This window comes from Lampris incognitus, chromosome 12, assembly GCF_029633865.1.
Source record: "Lampris incognitus isolate fLamInc1 chromosome 12, fLamInc1.hap2, whole genome shotgun sequence".
NCBI classification, from domain to species: domain Eukaryota; kingdom Metazoa; phylum Chordata; class Actinopteri; order Lampriformes; family Lampridae; genus Lampris; species Lampris incognitus.
In genome coordinates, this window is record NC_079222.1 from 694604 (window position 1) to 718632 (window position 24029).

At 42.9% G+C, this 24029-nt stretch overlaps 1 protein-coding gene across 5 annotated transcripts in view; it reads right to left on the minus strand.

Annotated features, from left to right (window-relative positions):
- fer (fer (fps/fes related) tyrosine kinase) overlaps nt 1-24029 on the minus strand; it is a 203644-nt gene that overhangs the window by 155292 nt on the left and 24323 nt on the right. For all 5 annotated transcript variants that reach the window (XM_056290265.1, XM_056290264.1, XM_056290269.1 and 2 more), the window contains exons 4-6: nt 10929-11102; nt 7334-7433; nt 7039-7222 (exon numbers count right to left, since the gene is read on the minus strand). In XM_056290265.1, coding sequence (XP_056146240.1) covers nt 7039-7222; nt 7334-7433; nt 10929-11102 — 458 coding nt within the window. The remainder of the gene's footprint in view (nt 1-7038; nt 7223-7333; nt 7434-10928; nt 11103-24029) is intronic.

Below are 24029 nucleotides of genomic sequence, written 5' to 3' on the forward strand. Positions count from 1 at the left end.
AGGAGTCGTTGTCAGTGCTATTGATATGCGTGGCTCTTTGTGATCCGATGTTTACCAACACCAGTCGCTAACAGAGCCATAGATATGCGTGGCTCTTGTGTGTACCGATGTAATGGCCGCGCCCGTCCTTATCGGAGCTATTGATATGCGTGGCTCTCCTGGGCTCGGATGTCCAGTCGCGCCCGTCACCATCGGCGCTATTGATTTGCATTTGTTTAGCAGCGACGGTCGTTGGGGGTGTTAGTTTCGACTTCATTGGTACTGTTGTTCTTGGAGGCTAGGCTTCTTGAGTCTCCTGGGTAGAGATGAAAGGACGGCATTGTAAGTGGGAGATAGGTGGTGTCGCAGACCTCCTCCTCTGTTGAGGGATGGTTTTTCCAGTTTCGCATAGATGGCTTCCTTCACCCCTCTTTCAAACCATCTATCTTCTCTGTCCTAAATGTGTACGTTGCTGTCCTCGAAGGAGTGTGTCTTCCCCTTTAGGTGTAGATAAACTGCTGAGTCTTGTCCTGAGAAGTTTGGCCTTCTGTGTTGGGCCATCCATTTGTGTAGTGGTTGTTTGGTTCTCCTATGTATAGGTAAGTGCAATCCTCATTGCATTGTACGGCATACACCAGATTGCTTTTCCGGGTGTGTGGTACACAGTCTTTGGGATGAATCAGTTTTTGTCAGAGTGTGTTGCTGGGTTTGAAGTTGGGGTAGATCAAGAAGACATGTTTTTACCTAGGATTTCGCTATCCCCCCCTTGTTTGTGACAACCATAGCTTTGTGCCTGGTCTTACGGATACTGTCTTCTGCAACTGGAGGGCTATGTGCCTGTCCACTATAAAGGATTTATATATTGATAAAGAATTTGCACCTTTTTCTCAGCTCTCATTTGGATCTCCCTCATTCTCACTTTTTTCAATACCTTCAGGTAGGAAATGTTGTGAGACAAAATGTTCCTTATCTCCCTGCTCTGCCATCAGTGTGCTTGTTATAATGTAACTTGCAGCCAGCCACCAGAGGCCAGGCAGCTCATTTCTGTTTGTTTCCTTCTTCTAAACGGATTCAGTTGTTTCCTCAGATCATCTCAGATTGGTGTGGAGTTGTGAGCTTGGCAGGGAGACACCATGACGGCGCCATAGATGCAAGCCTCACTACAGCACTCTCTAGTACTTTCTTTGTAAGATTTGTGTAAGATCATGCAGTTGCCTCCAGATAGCTTTTCACCAATTTTCACAAACCCAGAAATTTTTTTGGAGATCTTAGTTGGGAAAACAGCGGCTCTCTGTGAGACATGGTGGAGACACAGTGGAAGTGCACCGGTGTGCTGGTGAGCCTCTGACAGTGGGGATTTTGATTTGCGCTCCCGGAAATTCACCTGGTTAATCCTCGCTCCATGCCCAACAAAATGGATGAGCTGCGTCTCCTCAATGGAATGAACAAGGACTTAGAATGTTCTGCTGCCCTTTGTTTCATTGAAACCTGGCTTAGCAAATCCACCCCTGACAGCAGATTACATTTGCAGGACTTCTGGCTACGCCAAACGGGTCATGTTACAGTGCTATCAGGGAAGTGAAGGGCAGAGGAATTTGCTTCGACATGAACGAAGGTTGGTGTACAGATGTCACAGTGTTAAGTAAATACTGCAGCCTGAATTTGGAGTCATTGTTTATGAACTGCAGCCATTTTATTCACCGCGGGAGTTTTAAGCCTTCATCCCGCTCAGTATTTACACCCCACCTTAGACCAATGTGAGTGGTGTATTGCAAACCCTGGCCTAATAGATTATTGGCTTTGGACAAAAACATACGGACTCACTTGGGAACTTTTTCTTTGTCGTTGCCTTGTTTTTGCTGAGTGTTATATCCAAGTACTAGAAGATGTTGTAAAACAGAGTCAAATCCCTCGTATGCATCAGCACACATGGCCAATAAAGGTAATTCTGATTTTGAGATGAGAGGGGGTTTGGGAGGAGACAGTATATATTCATGTTCCATACTGCAAGAGCCCAACTAATTAAATGTAAGGTAATTCACAGACTGCATTATTCAAAGACAGCATTACACCATATTTATCCGTCTGTCTCTCCTCTGTGTGATAAGTCTTCAGAGGGCACCCATACTCACCTTTATATAAGCTGTCCCAGCTTAGCCCAATACTGGGAGGACATTTTTCAGTGGTTTTCAAATGTTTATGGGGTGGGGGTGGCACCTGATGAAGAACCGGTTCTTTTTGGCTTCTCTGATGCCACACTAACTTTATTTCATGCTGAACAACAAGCTTCGATGTATGGTATGGTTGTAGCTAACACAGTTATTCTGAAGAACTGGAAATCCACTTCTCCTCCTGTCTATGAACAATGAATAAACAAAATGGTCTCTCTTCACCTGGAAAGAATAAGCTACCTTAGATAAGCATCCATGAAAAGTTTCAGTGGGATCTGGAGTTTCTTCGTGGCCCACTTGGGAAAAAAATGACCTAATTTTAATCACAGGAAGTTGAATCAGTTGATCTGGACACTATGTTTATTGAGAGAAACGTTTCATCATCATCTAAGTGACCTCTTCAGTCTGAACTGACTGCAGATGTCCCACCCTTATAAACAATACAGTGGCACAACGACTGACAACGATCGATTTCATTATCTTCTTCTTTCGGCTACTCCTGTTAGGGGTCGCCACAGCAGATCATCTGTTTCCATCTCTTCCTGTCCAAATCTTACTGTTCATTATGACATCTCTAAAGAGAGACTGTACATTTATAATGTGGAACTGAGAAATGCAAGGCAGTCCTACTTCCCTGACATCATTGCCAAAAACAATAATATCAGTGCATGTGTCTTGTTTGCTACAGTCGAAAGGCTAAAAAAAACCACCTCCTGTGGCAGCAGCCTCTGAATTTCTATCTACGAGGGCTTCCAATGTATTTGCCTCCTTCAGTGAAAAACATCTGACATTTAGACAGGTAGTCAGAACTCCATACTAGGTGCATGTTATGTGTTGTCCCTGTGTCCACCTGGTAGCAATCCAAACAGCATGACACAATATAATCCCATCTACCATACAAACTTGGAGGGCATTATACAACATCTGAACTACTCCTCCTGCTGCCTTAATATTCTGCCAACAGGCTTTTTCCAAATGTTTCTGATTGCATGTCCTCAAATCTCCTACAAATTGTCAACATGTCTCTTCTCTCAGGTTTCTTCCCACAGGCCCAGTCACCAAGCCGCTCACTTCTCCAATGAACAGTTATAGGTCCATACCTAACCTCCCGTTTCTAACTAGAATTATTGAAAAAGCTGTTTTCCACCAACTGAACAACTTCTTCGCACTAAACGACTGTTTTGATGTCTTCCAGTCAGGATTGTGACAACACCACAGCACTAAGACTGCTCTTGTTAAGGGCTTTAATGACATCTGTTTGAACACAGACAGTCTCAGTCCTGGTATTATTGGATCTCAGTGCTGCATCTCACATAGTCCACCACAACATACTACTGGACCGAAAGAATAGCTGGTGGAACTTTCTGGCACAGCTCTAAACTGGTTTGACTCCTACAAAGGACAGGGACTACTTAATAATTGACTCTTGTCAATTACTGCCATATCCCCAGGGGACAATAATCCATACAAGCACTGAGTAAGTGCATTAAACAAATCAATGATTGGATGTCTCAGAATTTTCTCCAATTAAACAAATATAAAACTGAAGTACTTGTCTTTGGACCCAAGGAAGAATGACTAAAAGTCAGCACTCGGCTACAATCAGTACTGTTAAAAACCACGAACCATGTCAGAAATCTTGGTATACTCATAGACTCAGACCTGAATTGAGATCGCCACATTAAGACAATTATAAAGTCCACCTACTATCATCTGAGGAATTAAAGGATTTACGTCTCAGCGGGATTTGAAAAAAACGTGTCCATATATTTATCTTGAGTCGACTCAAATACTGTAACGGTGTCTTTACAGGTTTTTCTAAAAAGTCGACCAAACAGATGCAGCTGATTCAGAATGCTGCTGCTCAAGGTCTTACTAAGACCAAAAGAGTGGACCACATCACTCCAGTCCTGAGGTTGCTACACTGGCTTCGTGTCTGTCAAAGAATTGATTTTAAAACTCTGCTCTTGGTTTATAAAGCACTGAATGGTTTGGGGCCAAAATACATTTCTGATTTACTGCTACACTATGAACCATCCAGACCATAGATGGTCTGGCACAGTTCTGATTTACTGCTACACTATGAACCATCCAGACCACTCAGATGGTCTGGCACAGGTCTGATCTACTGCTACACTATGAACCATCCAGACCTCCAGATGGTCTGGGACAGTTCTGATCTACTGCTACACTATGAACCATCCAGACCACTCAGATGGTCTGGGACAGGTCTGATCTACTGCTACACTATGAACCATCCAGACCTCCAGATGGTCTGGGACAGGTCTGATCTACTGCTACACTATGAATCTTCCAGACTGGGACGGGTCTGATCTACCGCTACAATATGAGCCATCCAGACCTCCAGATGGTCTGGGACAGGTCTGATCTACTGCTACACTATGAACCATTCAGACCTCCAGATGGTCTGGGACAGGTCTGCTTTCTGTCCTCAGAGTCAGAACTAAAAATGGAGAGGCAGCTTTCAGTTTTATGCACCCCATATTTGGTACAAACTCCATGAAACCTGCAGGTCTGCTACAACTCTCACTTCTTTTAAATCTTGGCTGTACTTTCCTGTACCAGTCCAGTGGTGTCTACTAAGGCTTACGTGTGTGGTTTAACTGAATGGTTTTTACTTTCAAGAGGTTCATGAACACATGGAATGTGTTCTCATGTTCGATTGAATTTTTTTTTCAGTGACTTTTCAGCCATACTAGCTTACATCCATGTTAACCACAGGCATGCTGTTGGTTGGACAATGATGACTACAACACCACTGCACTTTCCTCTTTCAATCACCCCCCCCCACACACACACACACACACACACTTTGAGCTAAGCCTTCACAAGATATTAGATTGGTTTAGAATTTTGAAACTCAGTTAACCATCTAATCATTCCCACCCACGTTTAAGCCATATAATATGAGTCTGGCTCTGTGAGACTAGGACACGACCAAGAGATTGTCACCATACCAATTCATAGGCAGAGATTCAACCAGACATCGGTATATAAAACAAACAGATAAAAGTTTGAAGACCTCCTTCCCTGGTTATCACAGCAGGATAAATGCAGCATGTCCCCTTCCAGCAGCTAGTTACACTTTCTCATGAGGAACAACAAGCTATTGAAGTCACAGTCACCACTGGTTGTTGAACCCAGCCATGCTACCAGCACGAGTCGAGAAGAACATGTGTTGTTCGGCCATTAGCCGTGTTTCCATTAATTATCATGCAGATTTTAAGCAGACTTTTGAAATATCGCAAAAAAAGAAAAAAAAATATAATGCGAATTAGGTGTGTTTCCATCAATTGGTTTGGAGCGAAACTGGGCTACGCAAAGCGTAGTTTCATCAGACCTTGCCGGCATAGGCTACATTACGCACGGCTGTAATGAACAGAGTATACAAAGAAGAGGTTGCGAGCCAGAAACCAAAGCAGTCACCATGGCCATCTCCGGGAGACAGTGGAAAGAGGTCTTCAGGCATTTGTTTCAGTTGGGAAAGCTGTACTTGTTCTTTCATGTCAGTATTACTGGCCATGTTTCATGCTGTCTGGACATGAAGAAATGTGCATTATAGAAATATCCAGGGAGACACCAGCAGCAGAGACAACTCATCAGTCATGTGAGTTAAAAGTTTGCTATGTCAGAGCTTATTCGGCAAAGGTGATTCCATCTCCCATGTAGCCTAGTAACTCTTTTGAAAAAGGAAAAAAAAACACCTCAAGCGAGCATAAAAACAGTTATGCGAAATTGAACCCTTTTTTTTCTCCAATTTTTGCCCCTTCCATAAACCTTTTCTAATGCAGTACTTCAAATTGTGCAGAAAAATACATTAGGGAAACACGGCTACTGTCCTCTGGTACTCAGTGTACTACGGGCTGGAGCTTTTTCTCTCATCACACTTTCCACATTTTAGGTAGAAAATGGTTATGAAACAAATGTTAGAACTTTGTATTTGGACTCTTTGATCGGAACAGTTAGAGCTTTCAAATATTATATAGCTCAGTGTTTCCCAACCCAGTCCTCAAGGAACCCCTATCCTGCAGATTTTCTTTGCAACCCTGAATAGGTACCTGTTTGTAGTTATTCAACCAGCAATGAATTACTTCAGATGTTGCACACCTTGCATAATTAAGTGCTGTGAGATGATTGTTTGAGTAAGTACAAGTGGGGCTACCTATGCAGGGTTACAATGAAAATCTGCAGGATAGGGGTTGCTTGAGGACTGGGTTGGGAAACGCTGATATAGTTTACATCACTGCCTTAAGCACTGTCTTGATGCTGCTCAACAACCCAGGTAAGAACATCACACAACACAGGTAAGACCATCACAGGAGGTTGAATCAGTTCATCTGGACACAACGTTTATTCCATCTCCTGTGTGTTAAGTACTGCTATATGCTGCTCAACAACCCAGGTAATAACATCACAGCAAGTTGAATCAGTTCATGTGGACATAATGTTTATAAAGGAATAAACGTGTCCAGATGACCTGATTCAACCTACTGTGTGTTAAGTACTGCTTAGTCGGGGTGTGTTCAAAGTGCCTGACTGGGTTTGGGCTGGTGCACTTAAAAGGTTAAATGTCTTAACCTTTTAGGAATTTTTACCTCTACAAAATTAGTCATTTTTGCTGTTTAGCAATTTTGCCCTCTAAGTAATGTCATTTACACCTTTTAGCTATTTGGCCCCAAAACAGTTGGCCATTTTAGCTTTTTGCCAAATTTGCCCTCTAAGCAGTGAACTGCTTGAACCACTCAGCAAGTTAACCATTTTAGCTCATTAGCCAGTTTAGCTATTCTATCCACCAAACCTACCCATGTCCCCCTTGTTAGCTGATAAGTCAGGACTAGCTAAGAGGCGAGCAGGCTTTGCCACTCACAGGGCGGCAGTCATGTCCTCCTGCATGCGCTGCAGGGAGTCCAGCAGGCGTGGCACGGCATGGCACTGGTGGTGTTCCTGATGGAGCTGCGCACCCCGCACTGCTAACACGTACTGGTTGTGCAAGTTGTGGAGCTTTGCCGTGGCTTTGTCGTAGCGCTCCCTGGCACGCTCCGCCTCTTTACCTAATAGGTGAATAGATCAATAAATGGACAGATGAACTTAGGTGAATGGACTTGTTCAAATGATGATATTTATCATATGCTATATGTTAAATAGATTGCCAGGCTAGTTACCTTTAGCAATAGCTTCCCTATACTTCTCTTTGGCATTTTGCGCTTCTCTCGATACCTGACGGTATGTCACTTTGAGCTTGTCCAGGTCGGTCTTGGTTACCTAGCAACAAACAGTACATAAAAAAATCTGTTCATTATTTAAGATTTTATTTTTAATAATAATAATAATACATTTTATTTGTGGGCGCCTTTCAGAGCACTCAAGGACACCTTACAGAACACAGTAAAAAAACAGCAGCACTGTATCAGACATCATAAAGTCACAACAAAGCAGAGTAGACAATAAAACGTTAACACAACAGATAAGTATACAATCATCATCTGCACAAAACTCAATTAAGCGTGGATCAGCCTGAATATGCCAGTCTGAAAAGGTACGTTTTGAGATGGGATGTAAAGGTTGAAAGAGAGTCAATGTTGTGAATGTCTTGTGGGAGAGCATTCCATAGGCGGGCGGCAGAATGACTGAAGGCTCTAGACCCCATGGTAGTCAAGTGGGCCGATGGTGTAGTGAGTTGAGGAGCAGAAGAGGATGTGAGAGTGCGGGAGGGCGTGTGGATATGAGGGAGTTCAGAAAGACATGAAGGAGCTAGGTTATTAAGGGCCTTAAAGGTGAGGAGCAGGATCTTGAAGTCAATACGGTATTTAACAGGGAGCCAGTAGAGTTGCTGAAGAACAGGAGTGACATGATCTATGGAACAAGTTCTGGTAATGATACGGGCAGCTGAATTCTGGACTAATTGAAGTTTATGAAGACCCTTGAGGGGAAGACCAAAGAGGATAGAATTGCAGTAGTCAATATGGGATGTAACCAGGGTGTGAATGAGTATGGCGGTGCTGCTAGGTGTAAGTGACGGGTGAAGATGATTAATATTGCGTAGGTGGAAGTATGCATGCCGAGTAACACTGTTGATGTGAACTTCAAAACATACTGTGCTGTACAGGATGACACCCAGACTCTTAACCTGAGGTGATGGAGGAACTATAGAATTGCCCAATTGCCCATTTCCAACCACAAGTTAGTGTCTTGCGATTATAACTTAACAGTATCCCAAACAAATTTGTCACACTCCATCTCATTCCGTAATATTACGAATATTGATTTATCTGCTCTTTCTAGTGGAACTGATAACCTCCCAAGCAAAGTCAAAATTATCCACCCCAGATGAACTGGCCTCTCATTACAATGATGGCCTTTATAGTCTTTTAAACAATCTTGCGCTTTTAAAAACCTGGTCCATATCCTTTACCCACTCTGCCCCTTGGTTTACACTTGCACTACGCCACCTTAAAGCTAAAGGCCGTCGCCTAGAACATCTTTACACAAAAACTGGCCTTGTTGTTCATAAAGACATGTATAATGACCACATACTTCATTATAAGGAGGCTCTGTCCACAGCTAAATCGTCTTATTATGCAAATTTAATTAGATCAGGCAAAGGGAACACTAGAGCCCTGTTTTCCTTGGTAAACAATATTTTACGGCCACCAGATACTGTTGCACCTCACCTGTATTCAGTTGCTCATTGTGATGCCTTCATAACCTTTTTTTTAATGCCAAAACTGAAAATGTTCATCACCAATTGACCTCGTCAAACAATACTGCATACAGTTCATTTTATTCACCCTTCTATGTATGTTCGCCTCTCTTCTTCACTATCTAGTTTTAAACTCCCAACTGTTGCAGAAATATCTGGTCTTATTCGCAAATCCAAATCATGTACCTGTCAGTTAGACCCCCTTCCTACTCATTCAGTAAAAGCCTGTCTACCTTCCCTATCCTCTTTAACAACTGATATCATACATTCCTCCCTTTCCTCTGGTCTTGTTCCCTCATCTCTCAAAACAGCTGCAATAACTCCAATACTCAAAAAACCTGGTGCAGAGCCCAACAATTTGAATAATTTTCACCCAATCTCAAATTTACCATTTCTTTCTAAAAAACTACAACCGTCGCATCTCAGGTACATGCTCACTTGACTGACAACATCTGTTTTAACAATTCCAGTCTGGTTTTCGCTCCATGCATAGTACGGAGACAGCCTTGCTGAAAATCACTAATGATCTGTTGATGGCAGCTGACTCTGGGTTCTTAACCATACTTGTCCTTCTTGATCTGAGTGCAGCCTTTGATACGATCTCACATAACATCCTACTAGAGAGATAAGCTTCCTTTGGAATAACTGGTACCCCCCTTAACTGGTTTAGATCATATCTCTCTGGTCGCACTTAGTTTGCCCAACTTAAAAAAAAATTGAGATCACAGTGCTTTCCTGTTACTACTGGTATTCCCCATGGCTCTGTATTGGGACCCCTCCTATTTATTATTTACCTACTACCTCTTGGTCACATTTTCAGGAAATCTGGCATTCAATTTCACTGCTACACGGATGACAGCCAGCTTCATGGATCCACCAAGCCTCCACTCTTCCACCCACTTCTCTTTCTGACTGCTTACTAGAAATTAAATCCTGGTTTTCATACCACTTCCTCAAACTTAATAGTGATAACGCTTTTCTTAAATCTTGGTTAGATTAATTTATAAAAGTGTTAAAACTTTATTTCTAACTTTCAATCTGAATACACATAAAAAAATATAAAACAACAACACCTAGCTTAAAGAAAGAAACTACAACTCCTATCTTAGAGAACTAACAACACCTAGCTTAACGAAAGAAAATACAACTCCTATTTTAGAAATAGCAACACCTAGCTTAACGAAAGAAACTACAACTCCTATTTTAGAGAAATAACAACACCTAGCTTAAAGAAAGAAACTACAACTCCTATTTTAAAGAAACAGCAACACCTAGCTTAAAGAAAGAAACTACAATGCATATGTTAGAGAAATAACAACACCTAGCTTAAAGAAAGAAACTACAACTCCTATTTTAAAGAAACAACAACACCTAGCTTAAAGAAAGAAACTACAACTCCAACCTTAGAGAAATAACAACACCTAGATTAAAGAAAGAAACGACAACTCCTATTTTAGAGAAATAACACCTAGCATAAAGAAAGTACAATTCACATCTTAGAGAAATAACAACACCTAGCTTAAAGAAAGAAAGTACAACTCCTATCTTGGAGAAATAACAACACCTAGCTTACAGAAAGTACAACTCCTATTTTATAGAAATAACAACACCTAGCTTAAAGAAAGAAACTAACCCAGCCACTGAGGATGCACAAGCCACTGCATTCTTAGTGCTGGTCCCAAGCCCGGATAAATTGGGAGGGTTGCGTCAGGAAGGGCATCCGGCATAGAATATTTGCTAAATCAAATATGCAGATCATAAATAAGATTTTCATACCGGATCGGTCGAGGCCCGGGTTATCAACGACCGCCACCGGTACTGTTAATCAGCAGGGTGTGCTACTGTTAGCCGAAAAGAGAAGGAGAGGGGGAAGGCATGTCAAGAGGCAGCAAGAGTAGGAGTGTGGAGGTGAGAGTCGGAAGAAACTACAACTCCTCCTATCTCAACGAAACTGCAACTACTACCTGAAACTACAGCCCAGAGATCCAAACAACTACAACTCCTAGCTTAAAAACAGCTAACACTTGGTTCAAAGCGCCTCATTTCCCAGCATGCACCTTGTTGTGATCACTGTGGATCTGCTGATGAAGACTTTGGTAGCTCTTCTTCACTTGTTGTTTGTCACGGATGAGTGTAGCCAGGCGGTGCAGTGGACCAGAGTTGACCTCATCGGCGTGACTCCGCATGACCCGGCTCAGCTCCTCGGTCTGACCAATCAGATGAGCCCATGACTGGTGGGCAAGAAAGAGAGAGAGAGAGAGAGAGAGAGAGAGAGAGAGAGAGAGAGAGAGAGAGAGAGAGAGAGAGAGAGAGAGAGAGAGAGAGAAAGAGAGGGGGAGAGGGAGTGGGAGAGAAAGACACTTTTTATTTGTAGCCTCGTTTTTTAAATCTACCACATAAAACTCACAGACAAATCCCACAAACACCCATGTAGGATAAAAACAAAAGCCAAAGGCAAACTCACTCCTCCCCACACACTCTCACTCTCTAACTACCCGCACCCCACACAAGCACACAAACAAGCCTACCCTAGCCATACACCAAGTACTCCAATCATATACAAATATATAATCCCCCCTTCTTCAACATGTAAACAGCCCCATCAACTACCACATTCTCTGAAAAACCTCAAGATCATTAACAAACACATAATACTCATGCTCAGCCTTAAGGCATGCAAAGACCAACCCCTTAAAAAAAGAGGATTCACAGGCCCACAACCCCTAAATTTTACAAGTTTTGTGAGCCAAGTAATAATAATAATAATGAACATTTTATTTAAAGGTGCCTTTCATGACACTCAAGGTCACCTTACATCAAATACAATAAAACAAAGCAGTAAAAAAACAGTGCAATCAACAATAAAAGACACAATAAGCAACAGAGCATAGATCAGAAGGAGTTAAAAAAAGAAACTGAATTAGATGCTTTTAATGCAGTTAAAGCGAGTATGCTACTTTACAAAGGTGGGTTTTAAGAGCAGTTTTGAATTCTGTAATGGAGTCCAGTAAGCAGATGTGACAGGGAATGGAGTTCCAGAGTGTGGGTGCAGCATAGGAGAAAGCCCTGGCACCCATTGTGCTGTGGTTGATGGCTGGTAGTGCCAATAGACCTGCTGGTGAAGACCGCAGAGAAAGAGATGGAGTGTAAGTCTGAAGGAGGTCTATGAGATATGCAGGGGATAGATTAGAGCTTTGAATGTTAGTAATAAAATTTCAAAATTAATCCGCTGTGACACAGGAAGCCAGTGTAATTGAATCAGCAGGAGAGAGACATGGTCAGTGGACTTTGAACGTGTAATAAACCATACTGCAGAATTGTGGATGAGTTGAAGTCGGTGAATAAGTTTGTTGGGGATGCCTGCCAGGATCACATTGCAGTAGTTAATGTGTGATGTGACCAAAGCATTGACTTCAGACTTCCGTGGAGTGTTGTGTTAAAGCCGGGCATAGTCTGGAGATGTTTCATAGATGGAAAAAGGCAATCCGGGAGACACTGTTAATATGACTAGAAAAGTAATGTACTAGGTACTAGTAAGGTACTATCTAGGATAACGCCAAGGCTCTTAGCCTGAGCAGAGACATGTATGGTGGCTCCAACAATGGGGAGTGAGCAAATATTAGTTTTTGACAGTGTAAATTTAGTGCCAATGAGGAGTAGCTCAATTTTACTACTTTAGTTGGTAATCCAATCTGTATATCATGAGTGGAAGTGGGCTTAGTGGACACATAAAGCTGTGTATCATCAGCATAGCAGGGGAAACTGATACCGTAGTGCCAGAAGATGTTCCCAAGAGGGAGGAGGTAAGTAATAAACAAGAGTGGCCCCAACACTGAACCCTGTGGAACTCCATGAGGAACTATGAAACTTTCTGACGGTAATTCTGAATTTGTACAAAATGTGTCCTGTCTGTAAGGTAGGAATCAAACCACTAATACTCAGTGCCCTAAACGCCAATGCTAGCCAGATGATCCGTGAGGAGCTGATGGGATATCGTATCAAAGGCTGCGGTGAGGTCAAGGAGGATAAGGATAGAGAGTAGACTGGAGTCAGCTGCACGAAGGAGGTTATTAGTGATCTGAACCAGGGCTGTTTCTGTGCTACGTTTGGGGCAAAAGCCACATTGGTATTGTTCAAATAAATTATTGTTATTAAGGTAGATCTGCAGTTGAGATGCAACTACCTTCTCAAGGATTTTGGAGATGAATGGTAAATTGGAAATAGGCCGGTAGTTTTGGTCGGTAGAACCTAAATTAAATTTTCAGAGTTGGTCTGATTATGGCAAACTTCAGTGAAGGGGGAACGGTACCAGTGGATAGAGATGAGCTGATTATGAAGGTTATCAGAGAGATGATAGAGGGCAGGCATGTTTTAACTAGGGTTGTGGGAATTGGATCCAGGTGACATGTGGAGGTGCAAGACTTAGTAACAAGCTCAGAAATTTGATTTTTAGTTGGAAGACTGAAGTCACATAGGACAGTGGATGGGTACAGTTTTATGGTATGTCAGTCTGCATTACATTACAGTCATTTAGCCGACGCTTTTATCCAAAGCAACTTACAATAAGTGCATTTCATGAGCGGATAACCTCTGCATGTTAGTAGAGGTTATCTGCTCATGAATGGTACTAATTTTGGAGTTGAAAAACTTCAAAAAAGCAGAGCATTGTTCATTAGAAAGGTTACTATTCATATTGGTTTCAGGTGGATTTAGTAACCTTTTAACTGTGGAGAAGAGAATTCCGGTAATCCCTTCAACTGTACTGATTATATTTGCAAAATATGATGTTTTAGCTGTTGAAAGAGCATTTTTGTAATGGAGTATATGATCCGAATACATTTGTGAACAGCCGTACCAGGGAGCAGTATGGGCAAATGAGACAACCCATGTTTTAGGGGGGCCTAAATATCAAGTGCAAAAGATAAAATATTATTGTAGTAGTCCATAAGATCAGAAAGTGAGGAGGTGGAAGCAGGAATGGCGTTTGAGGTAATAAAACTGTTGAGATCATCTGGATTAAAATATCTAATGTTTCGGTATGTTATGGTACGATGGAACCTTGATTTACTGAGCAGTAGGTTGGTATTGAATAACACAGCTTTATGGTCAGAGACGGGTAGTTCAGCAGAGGTGATTTGATATGGTGCTATGGGCAACAGCAAACTAAGTAAGGAATATGACCCTTGGTATGGTTTGTAAAGTTGACATATTGCGTTAGATCAAAGCAATCTAACATTGCTTTAAAATCTTTATGAACATATTGTCAGTCTTATCAAAATTAACATTTAAACCCCCCATTAGGATTATATTCGTAGACAATGTACTAAGGATGGTTAAAACTGTCAAGAGTTCAGTGATAAAAATATTTGATGCCTTTGGTGGTCTGTATAGAGCAGCAATAATGATGGGTGTAGGTCCATAGAACTTAGCGGCCAGCAGCTCAAAGAAGGATTAATCAGGTAGAGACAACAGCTGGCGTTAGTTTTAAACTATCATGATAGATCAGTGCAAAGCTGCCCCCTCTTCCGGAAGACCAGGGTTTGCATATGTAAACAAATCCTGGTGGAGTTGCTGAACGTAGCTGTAGAAAGTCATTCTGCAACTAACAGGTTTGTGTGAGATATAAATTGTCCAGTTAGTGCTCTGTGATGAAGTCATTGACCAGAGGAGCTTTGCTTGTTATAGACTGGATATTGTAGAGTGCAAACTTCTGACAAGTCGTGCACATATAAACAGCTGATTTAACTAGCGGAGTAAGCACACTGTGGTCTACATGCTGGTCACGTCATAATATGTCATGTGGATGACAGGCCCAGTGCCTAAGAATGATCTTCTGCTACTGCTACTACTACTACTACTATTTTCAGCTGCTCCCCTTAGGGATCGCCACAGAAGATCTTCTGTTTCCATCTCTTCCTGTCCTCTGCATTTTCCTCTATCAAGCCAGCCACCTGCATGTCCTCCCTCACCACATCCATAAACCTCTTCTTTGGCCTTCCTCTTTTCCTCTTGCCTGGCAGTTCCATATTCATCATCATCCTCCAAAATAGCCAGCATCTCTCCTCCACACATGTCCAAACCATCTCAAATGTGCCTCTCTTGCTTTGTCTCCAACCCGTCCAACCTGAGCTGTCCCTCTAATACACCCATTCCTAATGCTCTCCTTCTTCATCACTCCCAAAGAAAATCTTAGCATCTTCAACTCTTCCACCTCCAGCTCTGCCTCCTGTCTTTTCATCAGTGCCATTGTCTCCAAACCGTACAACATAGATGGTCTCAAAACCATCTTGTAAACCTTCCCTTTGCCTCTTGCTGATACCCGTCTGTTGCAAATCACTCCTGACACTCTTCTCCACCCACTCCACCCTGCCTGCAATCTCTTCTTCGCCTCTCTTCAGCATTCCCTATTACTTTGAACAATTGACCCCAAGTATTTAAACTTTAAACTCATCCACCTTCGTCACCTCTATTCCTTGCATCCTCACCATTCCACTGTCCTCTCTCTCATTCAAGCATGTGTTCCGTCTTGTTCCTACTGACTTTCATTCCTCTTTTCTCCAGTGCATACCTCCACCTCTACAGGCTCTCCTCAACTTGCTCCATACTCTCACAACAGATCACAATGTCATCCGTGAACATCATAGCCCACGGAGTCTCCTGCCTGATCTCGTCCGTCAACTTGTCCATCACCATTGCAAACAAGAAAGGGCTGAGAGCCAATCCTTGATGTAATCCCATCTCCACCTTGAACCCATCTGTCATACCTATCGCACACCTCACCATTGTCACACTGCCCTCATAAATATCCTGCCCCACTCTTACATACTTCTCTGCCACTTCCGACTTCCTTATACAATACCACACCTCCTTGCTCAGCACCCTGTCATATGCTTTCTCTAAATCAAAAAAGACACAATGTTACTCAACATTCTCAAAGCAAACATCACATCTGTAGTGCTCTTTCATGGCATGAAATACTGCTGCTCGCTAATCATCACCTCTCCTCTTAACCTAGCTTCCATTACTCTTTCCCATATCTTTATGCTGTCACTGATCAACGTTATACCTCTGTAGTTGCTACATCTCTGCACATCGCCCATATTCTTGAAAATTGGTACCAGCACGCGTCCTCTCCTCTCCTCATGCATCCTCTCACTTTCCAAGATTGTGTTAAACAATCTCTGCCACCTCTCCTAAACACCTCCATGCCTCCACAGATATGTCATCTGGATCAGCCGCCTTTCCACTCTTCATCCTCTTAATACTAGCTTCATAGCTGCCTTCACTTACTCTTTGCTAATCCACTGCCCTTCCTGATTCACTATCCCCACATCATCCAACCCCCTCTCTCTCATTTTCTTCATTCTGCAGCGCCTCAAAGTACTCCTTCCACCTTCTCAACACACTCTCCTCATCCGTCAGCACATTGCCATCCTTTATCCTTTGTAACCCTGACCTACTGCACATCCTTCCCAGCTCAGTCCCTCTGTCTAGTCAAAGAAGGTTGAATCTGTTCATCTGGTTACAAAGTTTATTGACAGATATGGTTAATTACTCAACTAAGTGAAATATTCAGTCTAAACTAACTGCAGGTATCCCCACCCCTTGTCAACAATACAGTACGATACAGTTACATAACGACCGAAACCAACGACTAGTTTCACATGCAAATATGTGTGTGACCATTAACTAGCGTTTCAATGGCCATGTGTATTAGTCACATATGTCACATATGAAACTGGTTGTTGGTTTCAGTCGTTATGCAATTGCCCGTCATTATCGGAGCTATTGATATGCGTGGCCAATCGATAAAAGCCCTGTTCTCCTTCCTTAGTGTCTACCCTCATACCATACACCTTTTCCTTTGCCTTCAACACCTCTCTCTTCGCTTTACGGAACATCTCCTTATACTCCTGTCTACTTTCTTCATCTCCTTGACTATCCCACTTTTTATTTACCACCCTCTTCCTCTGTATACTTTCCTGTACTTCCGCATTCCACCAAGTCTCCTTGTCTTCCTTCTTCTGTCCAGATGACACACCAAGTACCTACCTAGCTGTATTCCTCACTATTTCTGCAGTAGTTTCCTATCCATCTGGCAACTCTTCACTACCACCCAGTGCCTGTTTTAACTCCTCCCTGAACTCCACACAACAGTCTTCCTTCTTCAACTTCCATCATTTGATCCTTGGTTCTGCCTTCACTCTCTTCCTCTTCTTGGTCTCCAAAGTCATCCTACAGACCACCATGCAATGCAGCCTAGCCACCTGAGCCCTACTCTCAATTTTTAGAAGATTTCATGGAATTTATGTCAGACCTTGTTACTCATGCTGACAATGTCTTAATCCATGATGATTATAATATCCATCAAGGCATCTGATCCTAAGTAAGGCTTTTTCAGCAGTACTTGACACCTTTGCTTTTATTCAGTATGTGTCTATAAAACCACGCATTTCAGTGGCAAAATACTTGATCTGATTCTAGCATGTGGTGCAGCTGTTGCAGATCTGACTGTCTCCACTCTTACATCTGCTGTCAAACCACTTTCTTATCAAATTTTAGGTAGCATTATCTTCTCATCATAGCTTATGCACTGACGTGTTCAGCACTTGTCATAATGGCCCATCAACCTTGACAGCACTTGGTGATACATGGCCAGAAGCCCTGGCTCCTTTCACTGTATTGACTGACTGTCGACAGATTTACTAGTGATCTATCTGCAACTCTCTAACCAAGCCACTTAGGTTGCACAAGCCAGTGCACAAGCTGGCTAAATGGGAAGGGCTACATCAGGAAAGGCATCTGGCATAAAACTTTTGCCAAATAAAATATCCATTATCCAAACTGCTTATCCTGCTCTCAGGGTCATGGGGATGCTGGAGCCTATCCCAGCAGTCATTGGGCAGCAGGCAGGGAGACACCCTGGACAGGCCGCCAGTCCATCACAGGGCCGAATATGCTTGATATCAGATGATTAAATCAAATCAAATATGTGGATCATGAATCAGATTTCCATACCAGATCGGTCGTGGCCTGGGTTACCAATGACAGCCACCGTACTGGCCAGCAGGGTGCCAGTGAAAACTATGCTACTGTTGGGCGAAAGAAACGGAGAGAGGGAAGGCATGTCCAGAGGCAGCGGGAGAGGAGGAAGGGTAGGATTGCGGAGGTGAAAGTCAGAACTTTGAATACTGGCACTATGACTGGTAAAGAGACAGAGCTGACTGATATGATGGAGAGAAGGAAGCTAGGTATATAGTGTGTGCAAGCGACGAGGTGGAAGGGGAGTAAGGCCATGAGCATTGGAGGTGGGTTTAAACTCTTCTACCATGGTGCGAATGGGAGGAGAAATAGGGTAGGGGTAATTCTGAAGGAAGAGTATGTCAAGAGTGTGTTGGAGGTGAAGAGAGTGTCGAACAGAGTGACGAGTATAAAGCTGGAAATCAAAGGTGTGATGATGAATGTTATCAGCGCATATGCCCCACAAGTTGGGTGTGAGATGGAAGAGAAAAAAAGACTTCTGGAGTGAGTTCGATGAAGTGGTGGAGAGTGTACCCAAGGAAGGGAGAGTGGTGATTGAAGCGAACTTCAATGGGCATGTTGGTGAAGGGAATAGAGGTGATGAAGAGGTGATGGGTAGGTATGGTGTCAAGGAGTAATACGGCAGGACAGATGGTGGTGGATTTTGTGAAAATGATGGAAACGGCTGTGGTGAATACATATTTCAAGAAGAGGGAGGAACACAGGGTGATATATAAGAGCGGAGGAAAGTGCACACATGTGGACTATCTCTTATGTAGAAGGCATGATCTGAAAGGGATTGGAGACTGCAAGGTGGTGACAGGAGAATGTACCTAGGCAGCATCAGATGGTGGTCTGTAGAATGACTTTGGAGACCAAGAAGAGGAAGCGAGTGAAGGCAGAACCAAAGATCAAATGGTGGAATTTGAGGAAGGAAGACTGTTAAGTGGAGTTCAGGAAGGAGTTAAGACAGGCACTGGGTGGTAGTGAAGAGTTGCCGGATGGCTGGGCAAGCACTGCAGAAATAGTGAGGGAGACAGCTAGGAAGGTACTTGGTGTGCCATCAGGACAGAGGAAGGAAGACAAGGAGACTTGGTGGTGGAATGAGGAAGTACAGCAAAGTATACAAAGAAAGAGGCTGGCAAAGAAGTGGGATAGTCAGAGAGATGAAGAAAGTAGACAGGAGTACAAGGAGATATGGCATTAAGCAAAGAGCGAGGTGTCGAAGCCAAAGGAAAGGGTGCATGGAGAGTTGAATGAGAGATTAGACACTAAGAAAGAAGAAAAGGACTTTTACCGATTGGCTAGACAGAGGTACTAAGCTGGGAAGGATGTGCAGCAGGTTAGGGTGATGAAGGATAGAGATGGAAATGTGCTGATAAGAGAGGAGAGTGTGTTGAGAAGGTGGAAGGAGTACTTTGAGGGACTGATGAATGAAGAAAATGAGAGAAATTGAAGGTTGGATGATATGGGGATTGTGAACCAGGAAGTGTAGTGGATTAGCAAGGAGGAAGTGAGGTCAGCTATGAAGAGGGTGAAGAGTGAAAAGGTACAGATGAAATACCTGTGCAGGCATGGAGATGTTTAAAAGATGGTAGTGGAGTTTTTAACTAGATTGATTAACACAATCTTGGAAAGTGAGAAGATGGCTGAGGAGTGAAGAAGTAATGGTAAATGGACTGCATTTTATATAGTGCTTATCTAGTCTACCGACAACTCAAAGCACTTCACAGTGTATGCCTCACATTTACCCATTCACACACACATTCATACAGTGATGGTGGAGGCTGCCATGCAAGGTGCCAACCTGCTCATTAGCAGCAGCAGTTAAGGGTTCAGTGTCTTGCTCAAGGACATTTCGACACTTTCTCTGCAGGAGCCGGGAATCGAACTAGCAACATTCGAATTACTAGACAATGTGCTCTACCTTCTGAGCCATGCCGCCGAAAAAGCCTACTGGTACCGATTTTCAAGAATAAGGGCGATGTGCAGAACTGTAGCAACTACAGAGGTATAAAGTTGATCAGCCACAGCATGAAGATATGGAATAGAGTAATAGAAGCTAGGTTAAGAGGAGAGGTGACGATTAGCGAGCAGCAGTATGGTTTCATGCCATGAAAGAGCACCACAGATGTGATGTTTGCTTTGAAAATGTTGATGGAGAAGTATAGAGAAGGCCAGAAGGAGTTGCATTGTGTCTTTGTAGATTTAGAGAAAGCATATGACAGAGTGCCGAGAGAGGAGGTATGATATTGTATGAGGAAGTCGGGAGTTGCAGAGACGTATGTAGGAGTGGAGCAGGATATGTATAAGGGAAGTGTGACAGTGGTGAAGTGTGCAGATAGAATGACAGATGGGTTCAAGGTGGAAGTAGGATTACATCAAGGATCAGCTCAGTAGGAGCAAGACGGAATACCTATCCGTGAATGAGAGGACAGTGGAATGGTGAGGAGGCAAGAGTAAAGGTGGTGAAGGTGGATGAGCTTAAATACTTGGGGTCAACTGTTCAAAGTAGCGGGGAGTGTGGAAGAGAGGTGGAGAACAAGAGCAGTGCAGGCAGGGTGGAGTGGGTGGAGAAGAGTGTCAGGAGTGATTTGTGACAGAAGGGTACAAGCAAGAATCAAAGAGAAGGTTTACAAAATAATAGTGAGAATAGTTATGTTATATTATTTGGAGACAGTGGCACTGATGAAAAGACAGGAGGTAGAGCTGGAGGTGGCAGAGTTGAAGATGCTAAGGTTTTCATTGGGAGTGATGAAGAAGGACAGGATTAGGAACAAGTATATTAGAGGGACAGCTCAGGGTGGATGGTTTGGAGACAAAACAAGAGAGGCAAAATTGAGATGGTGTGGACATGTGTGGAGGAGAGATGCTGGTTATATTGGGAGAAGGATGCTGAATATGGAGCTGCCAGGGAAGAGAATAGGAAGGCCAAAGAGGAGGTTTATGGCTGTGGTGAGGGAGGACATGCAGGTGGCTGGTGTGGCAGAGGAAGATGCAGAGGACAGGAAGAGATGGAAACAGAAGATCTTCTGTGGAAATGGATGATCCACTGTGGTGACCCTTAACGGGAGAAGCCAAAAGTAGTAGTAGTAGTAGTAGTAGTAGTAGTAGTTTGAGTGCAAAAATAAAAATATATCACTCTCATCTGCCCATCTCTCCCTTCACTGACATTTAAACACCCAAAACTTAGTCTGCATTGGGGAAAAGAAATATGAAATAAGAAAAACAAAGAAATGGGGCAGATAGAAAGAAAATGATACCAACCTACGATTCATTACAATTATTTGTACAAACCCCAATTCCAATGAAGCTGGGACGTTGTGTAAAACGTAAATAAAAACAGAATACAATGATTTGCAAATCCTTTTCGACCTACACTACCGTTCAAAAGTTTGGGATCACCCAAACAATTTTGTGTTTTCCATGAAAAGTCACACTTATTCACCACCATATGTTGTGAAATGAATAGAAAATAGAGTCAAGACATTGACAAGGTTAGAAATAATGATTTGTATTTGAAATAAGATTTTTTTTACATCAAACTTTGCTTTCGTCAAAGAATCCTCCATTTGCAGCAATTACAGCATTGCAGACCTTTGGCATTCTAGCTGTTAATTTGTTGAGGTAATCTGGAGAAATTGCACCCCACGCTTCCAGAAGCAGCTCCCACAAGTTGGATTGGTTGGATGGGCACTTCTTTGAGCAGATTGAGTTTCTGGAGCATCACATTTGTGGGGTCAATTAAACGCTCAAAATGGCCAGAAAAAGAGAACTTTCATCTGAAACTCGACAGTCTATTCTTGTTCTTAGAAATGAAGGCTATTCCATGCGAGAAATTGCTAAGAAATTGAAGATTTCCTACACCGGTGTGTACTACTCCCTTCAGAGGACAGCACAAACAGGCTCTAACCAGAGTAGAAAAAGAAGTGGGAGGCCGCGTTGCACAACTGAGCAAGAAGATAAGTACATTAGAGTCTCTAGTTTGAGAAACAGACGCCTCACAGGTCCCCAACTGGCATCTTCATTAAATAGTACCTGTTAGAGCCTGTTTGTGCTGTCCTCTGAAGGGAGTAGTACACACCGGTGTAGGAAATCTTCAATTTCTTAGCAATTTCTCGCATGGAATAGCCTTCATTTCTAAGAACAAGAATAGACTGTCGAGTTTCAGATGAAAGTTCTCTTTTTCTGGCCATTTTGAGCGTTTAATTGACCCCACAAATGTGATGCTCCAGAAACTCAATCTGCTCAAAGAAGTGCCCATCCAACCAATCCAACTTGTGGGAGCTGCTTCTGGAAGCGTGGGGTGCAATTTCTCCAGATTACCTCAACAAATTAACAGCTAGAATGCCAAAGGTCTGCAATGCTGTAATTGCTGCAAATGGAGGATTCTTTGACGAAAGCAAAGTTTGATGTAAAAAAAATCTTATTTCAAATACAAATCATTATTTCTAACCTTGTCAATGTCTTGACTCTATTTTCTATTCATTTCACAACATATGGTGGTGAATAAGTGTGACTTTTCATGGAAAACACGAAATTGTTTGGGTGATCCCAAACTTTTGAACGGTAGTGTATATTCAATTGAATACACTACAAAGACAAGATATTTAATGTTCAAACTGATAAACGTTATTGTTTTTTTGCAAATATTCACTCAGTTTGAATTTGATGCCTGCAATGCGTTCCAAAAAAGCAGGGACAGGGGCATGTTCACCACTGTGTTACATCACCTTTCCTTTTAACAACACTCAATAAGCGTTTGGGAACTGAGGACACTAATTGTTGAAGCTTTGTAGGTGGAATTCTTTCCCATTCTTGCTTGATGTACGACTTCAATTGCTCAACAGTCCAGGGTCTCCGTTGCCGTATTTTGTGCTTTATAATGCACCACACAATTTCAATGGGAGACAGGTCTGGACTGCAGGCAGGCCAGTCTAGTTCCTGCACTCTTTTACTACGAAGCCCCGCTGTTGGAACACGTGCAGAATGTGGCTTGGCATTGTCTTGCTGGAATAAGCAGGGATGTCCCTGAAAAAGACGTTGCTTGGATGGCAGCTTATGTTGCTCCAAAACCTGTATGTACCTTTCAGCATTAATGGTGCCTTCACAGATGTGCAAGTTACCCATGATGCCATGGGCACTAACACACCCCCATACCATCACAGATGCTGGGCTTTGAACTTTGCGCTGATAGCAATCTGGATGGTCCTTTTCCTCTTTAGCCCGGAGGACACGACGTCCATGATTTCCAAAAACAATTTGAAATGTGGACTCGTCAGACCACAGCGCACTTTTCCACTTTGCGTCAATCCATCTCAGATGAGCTCAGGCCCAGAGAAGCCGGCAGCGTTTCTGGGTGTTGTTAATATATGGCTTTCGCTTTGCATGGTAGAGTTTTAACTTGCACTTGTAGATGTAGCGACGAACTGTGCTAACTGACAATGGTTTTCCGAAATGTTCCTGAGCCAATGTGGTAATATCCTTTACAGAATAATGTCAGTTTTTAATGCAGTGCCGCCTGAGGGATCGAAGGTCACGGGCATTCAATGTTGGTTTTCGGCCTTTCCGCTTACGTGCAGAGATTTACCCGGATTCTCTGAATCTTTTGATGATATTATGGACAGTAGATGATGAAATCCCTAAATTCCTTGCAATTGTACGTTGAGAAATATTGTTCTTAAACTGTTAGGACTATTTGCTCATGCAGTTGTTCACAAAGTGGTGAACCTCGCCCCATCCTTGCTTGTGAACGACTGAGCCTTTCGGGGATGCTCCTTTTATACCCAATCATGACACTCACCTGTTTCCAATTAACCTGTTCTGTTACATCTGTCCCTCCTTCCACAGCTTCCACCTCAAAGGTTGCTTAACCTGAGGCACTCCCCGAGTGTCAGTCTCTCTGTGTTTGTGTGTGAGTGGAGACAGGTGAGCAGAGCCTCACCAGCTGCAACCCATTCCTTAATCAAGCCAACCTGCTATAAAAGACCAGCACTGTCACTTCCACCCTGCCAGATCGTAGCCTCTGATCCGTCAGTGTACTGCATCCAGCCCTTGCTCACTAAATCTGTTTTGTCAGTATTTTTGAACCCGCTGTTTGACTAACATCTTCCTTTTCACAGCAGTCATCCTGCTCT